General features: G+C 39.1%; 1 protein-coding gene across 2 annotated transcripts in view; it reads left to right on the forward strand.

Annotated features, from left to right (window-relative positions):
* Nucleotides 1-5,771, forward strand: part of LOC124154348 — a 34,794-nt gene extending 29,023 nt beyond the window's left edge. For both annotated transcript variants that reach the window (XM_046528022.1, XM_046528019.1), the window contains exons 4-6: nt 2,582-2,733; nt 2,829-2,970; nt 5,335-5,771. In XM_046528022.1, the coding sequence (XP_046383978.1) occupies nt 2,582-2,733; nt 2,829-2,970; nt 5,335-5,488 (448 nt within the window). In that variant the 3' untranslated portion in view covers nt 5,489-5,771. The remainder of the gene's footprint in view (nt 1-2,581; nt 2,734-2,828; nt 2,971-5,334) is intronic.
* The last annotated feature ends 229 nt before the right edge of the window (nt 5,772-6,000 follow it).

Below are 6,000 nucleotides of genomic sequence, written 5' to 3' on the forward strand. Positions count from 1 at the left end.
AGAATTCCATTTTGTTGCCCGATTCATCCCTTTCTAGCTATGCTGGTACTTCCTTCTTCGAATGGATATGAAAATTCCAGGCATCAAGTCCTACTTATTATAGTATTTTGGGTGACCTTTTGGAATTAATTTCCTTTGCCAGCCTTTTAATTCAATGATTCTACCATTAAAAGTCTAACTGAAATTAAAATATGACGAGGGCAAGGGTTTTTCTTTCAAAATATCGCAGTATTTCTTTAAAATATTGTTGATGTTATTCGCCGTACTATCGAGATGTCAGATTGAGTTTAATGTCATCAGATATCATGTGGAGCCAGGTTCCCTCAATGCACTACACTCGTTATAGTTCACTGAAATTATTTATATTATATATTTAATTTTTAACTTTCTTACATGTGTAGTAACACGTAGAGTACCTACGAATGGCGGGAATTTTCGTAATTTTCCCGCAGTGTTTCGGAGTGCTCTACATGCAAATACCCCTGTAAGCAACGTGTTAAAAAAATAATCATGCATTTATTATTTATATATAATTATATATTCCTATATACTTGTTAGCCAAGGTTTCAGTATATTTATTTGCCTTCATCAAGGGTTTCTTGCCATGGGTTGTATTTGTTTTGAAAAAAAAAATCTTTTCAAATTTCTCTCATCTAAAGCAACGTGTCCAGACGGAATGATATTTTCCCTTAATCATCAATACAGAGCCCAAAATAGGTACCTCTGAAGATGTAGCCATGAAAATTTCTGGATATGTTCTTAGTTCACACAAACAAATAATGAATACACTTGTATCTCGAGGTATCACTGTATATTAGGCCGGCCCTTATTTTTCAGAATTGCGAACAATTATGTTTTCCTAGTCTCAAAATGATCCAAATGATGCTTATTTTCACGTGTTAAAATTTGGTTACTTTAAAATAACGGCAACCCGTGCCCCATTGGCCCTAAGTACTAAGGACCCTCAATTGAGTTTTTTGGGACCAAAAAAGCGCTATTTATATGTAAAATGTTAAAGTAATAGTCTTTAGGAGCGATTTTCTGTTTGTTTTAGTCTATCTCTAAGCGTTTAGGAGATATCGTCCGTAGTAATGCAATCCCCCCCCTAGGGCGCCACCCCGCACCGCAGCACCGCTGAGGTATGTCCCGCACCACTTACTAGAGACTTCCCCTCAACCCCCTCCCCTCCCTCGGCAAAGAATTTGCTCCTGATGTCAAGATCTAGCCTCTGAAGAAATGTGCTTACCTTAGAAAGAATTTAACTGCCATAACAATACTTCCAATCCAAGAGATCAATTTATTTTCACAAGAGGAACAACCTATTCAATACTGTACCACTAGCATGTAAATCTTGTCATCAGGAGCAAAGTCTTTGCCGAGGGAGGGGAGCGGGTTGAGGGGAAGTCTCTAGTAAGTGGTGCGGGACATACCTCAGCGGTGCCGCGGTGCGGGGTGGCGCCCTGGGGGGGATTGCATTACGACGGAAGATATCTCCTAAACGCTTAGATATAGGCTAGAACAAACAGAAAATCGGTTCTAAAGGGTTTTACTTTTACGTTTTACATAGAAATAGCGCTTTTTTGGCCCCAAAAAACTCAATTGAGGGTCCTTAGTACTTAGGGCCCTTAGGGCACGGGTTGCCGTTATTTTAAAGTAACCAAATTTTAACACGTGAATATGAACACCATTTGGATCATTTTGAGACCAGGAAAACATAACTTTTCGCAATTCTGAAAAATAAGGGCCGGCCTACTGTAGATAAATATACCTAAACGTTGGCAAACACTTGCGTAATAGAATAATCGTTTCTTAAAAAGGCATGCTTTACTTAACTTTTGTATTTTTGGTTTGATAGTGACTTTTGTGTCGTACCGATGCGCTTCCTCTAACTGGTGAGGGTTTGTTTTTTTTGTTGAATGGGTACGCTGTCATTATAATAATCAACCAGAATTATTTAGAAAAAATCAGGCTGAAGATTCAATTTGTAATTATTCGAAAAACACGTCTTAGACATACATCAGCTTGAAAATTTTATCGCGCATTCGGATGTGGAAATAAGTACATATAATTCCTTTTTGTTGCCCGATTCATACCTTTCTTACTAAGCTGGTACTTTCTTCTTTGAAGGGATATGAAAAACCCAGGTATCAAGACCTACTTATTATAGTATTTTGGGCGAATTTTTTGATACAATTTCCTTTGCCAGCGTTGTAATTCTATGATCCTACTATTAAAAGTCTGATTGCCATGAAAATATCACGAAGGAAAAGGTTTTTTTTCAAAATATTGCAGTATATCTTTAAAAGATTGTTATTTTTATTCGCCGTACTATCGATATGTCAGATTGAGCTTAATGTCATCTGATATCATGAGTAGCACCGCACTAGTCATAGTTCACTGTAATTATTTATATTATATATTTAATGATTAACTTACCTAATTGTGTATTAACGCGTAGCGTACCTGCGAATAGCGAAAGTTCTCGTCATTTTTTTCCTAAGTGTTTCAGATTACTCTACGTGTAAATACCCCGGTATGCAACGCGTTAAAAATAATGATGCATTTATTATTTTCCTCAAAGCAAAAGGGATGAACTCCAAGAATGCACACGCAGGTATGCAAATAACATGACTGAAATAATAGAGTCTCAAAGAGGATTGGAACTGTCAAGATTTTCGGATCAATTGCTTGAGTCAGGAATGCCATTTTTTTGCCGTCCAGACATTATTAAGTGTAAGTCTTTTTGGGATCTATCATTATCTTATCTTTATATGTGATTGCGATGAAAATGTTCTTTCATGTTTAATTTCGGTCTTATTTTTTCACAGTTATGGGTGATACGGAAAAGATTGGCTATTTGTACCTGAAGCTGAGAGCCTGCAGTCCAATTAAGCTCATTGGGAGTCTTGATGAGTACCTCTGTGATGTTCGTGAGACATCGCTGCCAGGGCTAGAAGGAAAAATTTGCAGGTAAGCGATGGTCATGTGAAATTCAAAAAAGAATGCCGGAATGCAACCGATTCATTGATTGCAAACTAATTCATCGCCAAAAGCCGATAAATCCGGTTGATGAGCGGAGAAATTCAGGCGAAAGGCTTTGATTGCTATTCATTACCGATTAATTATTAGTGTATTCATAATATAAAAATGATTTGGTTTTAGAAATCCCAGTTTAGACGAATGGAAATGGTCAATTTTAACCGCATTCAAGGAAGACCAGATTAGCTCCCATGCGATGCCACTCCACGTGACGTCACAGGGGACCTAGTTTCTATACGAGTAGATAGGAGTTATACATCGTCTGAGATTACCAATGCATGCATGAGGCACAGAGCTCAGGGATACATGTCTAAATTATCACCTATTAAAACTGGCTATGGCCCGAAAGGTTCCTTCGTTTGATAAGGTATTAATAATCCTTATTTAAGTCAAGCGCTACCTGCTATAGCAGGTTACTCTGCTACCTGCTAGCAGCCTGCATCGCAGCGGCACACATATCCTCGCCCCAAGGTCACCCCACTTTGCGGAAGGCGGGAACCAGATTGACGTCACACAGGCTCTTCCCAGCATTCATACATAGCCGTCGCGTTTTCGCACGCTTGAAAATGTTCACTTTTCAACTAATCGCAGAAAATAGATATCGTCATTTGAAAATCTAAAAAAGTTAAATTCGTACTACAGGAGTAATAATCTTTCGATTTAGGCGATAAAAAATAATAGGAAACCACCCTATTCTTACTGAAGTCAGTGCTGAGCGAAGTATCTGTTGCTGCTGTGAATCTTGCAGGACCTATTAGGCCGGCCGCACACTGGTTGAGGCACGGCGCAGCGAGGGGATTTCACCCCGCCTTGCCTCGCTGTGCCTTACCCGATGGTTAAGGGGAACTCTGGAGGAACGTACGGCACGGCAAGGCGACTTGAAGACAAGTGTGGCGATAGAAAGAAAACGAAAGAAAAGCCATCATAACTTCAATGGTTTCGTTCCCATGAGCGAAATGTAGATACTAAACGAAAAAGGATCTAAACCCAAGGATCTAATTTCAGGTTTGAAATGAAATCGGAGTCAAAACTACTTCGGGTGGAAACTAAACTAAATTTCTGGGACGAAACGGAACATAGATAATGTTTCGCACAGAAGGGACCACGTTCTTCACCTTCGGACAGTTTAGTTTCGACAAACACACCGAGTACTGAGTACGGTTGAATGGAGTAGAAGTTCGGCCTACCGCCATCAGATGCATGGGGCACTCATATTATTGCCACTAACAGGAGAATGGTGAACAGAAAATAGCCATTCGATTGTTTGGATCAATGTTTTAACCTCTCTGCACGCATGTCGAACGTAATGGGTCGAGACTTTTCCCTCTTAACCCCCTCCACTCAACTTATGGGATCGAATCTTAACTATGAGCAGCGAAGTTTCGATTAATTTATTTTCGTTCCCCGGGGTAAAGTTTCGTCCCGGGTCGAAACTAAGCTCCTTGGTCATTTCGTGCGGGAACAAAAGTAAACCTAGGCCTCGTATTATGGTTTTCATCCGGGTCCAAACGAAAGATTTTCGATTCGCTTCACTTGCCATCCATGCTTGAACATCATCGCTCCCCTCCCATAAACGAAAAACGGAACCCAAAATCGTTTAATGCAAAAATAAGAGCAGAGCAGCAATTTTTTTATAACTATGTCGAATGAAAACAACATATGATTTTATTCATGGATTAATTACTCCAACAATCCAGAAACAACCAAGGTTAGTACGTAGGTGCATCTCATACTCCCGAACCCCATAGTCCTACTTTCGGTTGCGTCCTTAGCGTCGATTTCTTATTACCACTTGTTACGTCACGTCACACAACTTCTGTGGTTTGATATCCTGCCGAATAGGCACACCTCTTTACTCGCCCAGAGGGAAAGCATAACTCAAATAATACAACTCTCATCTATTAAACCTCTCGGTGCAAAAATTTTTGTTGGGGTATGAGTTCACGAGACGTTTTTGGTCTACACACGTATACGGACACAAGGCGATCAATGCTGTGGAGGGGATTATAAGCTGATCCTGCGTGCGGAATAAGGAAATTGGTTTTTCTATTGGTGGCTGTTCAGCTTTCCTACGAACCCTGCCATGTGTCTATGAATATAATGGTCCTTATACCTCACTTTAATGGGTACTATGTTTCCCGAGAAACGCCGGGTGGTCTGCTAGTATTCAATATTCTTTGAAACCCCTCCTTTAGTAATTCAGATTTCACGCATTCTCTATTAACGTGTTGATTGTTGAAATTCATCAATCAAATGACATTATAATTTTAATAATTTCTTTTGTCCTCTTTGCAGGTATATAGTCAAGGTAGCGCAGTGCGTGGAGACCCGTGTGAAGACAGAAAAGCCGGAGTTAGAAGAAATAATGACTACCATGATAAGTGATATAAAAGATTCAGAAGCCTGCCGTGTGTACTCTCAAGGAAATGTTGATAGCGAAGGCGACTGATAAAAAGTTGATCCCTTTTTTCACGACGAAAAGTCGCTTAAAAGAGAAAATTTGGAATTAAGAGCAGATCTGAGCTGGAACGGTGTGCAAAATAATGACCGTTTTCACCCGATTGAGTGGGGAACATATTAAAAAAAAAAAAAAAATGAATTTGAAATACTTCACTTGGGTTATTGAATAAATGTTGTGAGTAAGAGAAGATTTGTGGTTAAAAATGATCAGATTGTTTACACTACTTCTATTTGTATGATTTCTAAATAAATATAAATATATATATATAAAATATGACTATTCGGAAACGCCTTACGCATGTGATTGTCGTGGAATGCTAGGAGATCTTGAGGTTAAGACCAAAGATGGCATTAGATACTAAACGAAAGTCAAACCCAGTAAAATTTCAATAGTTTCGTTGCCGGGAGCGAAAAGTAGTAACAGAACGAAAAAGAATTAAACCGGTAGAGCTAAACTTAGAGTAGAAGTAAAGTAGAAAATAAATCGAAGTCAAAACTACT

Source organism: Ischnura elegans, chromosome 2 (genome assembly GCF_921293095.1).
Source record: "Ischnura elegans chromosome 2, ioIscEleg1.1, whole genome shotgun sequence".
NCBI classification, from domain to species: Eukaryota; Metazoa; Arthropoda; class Insecta; order Odonata; family Coenagrionidae; genus Ischnura; species Ischnura elegans.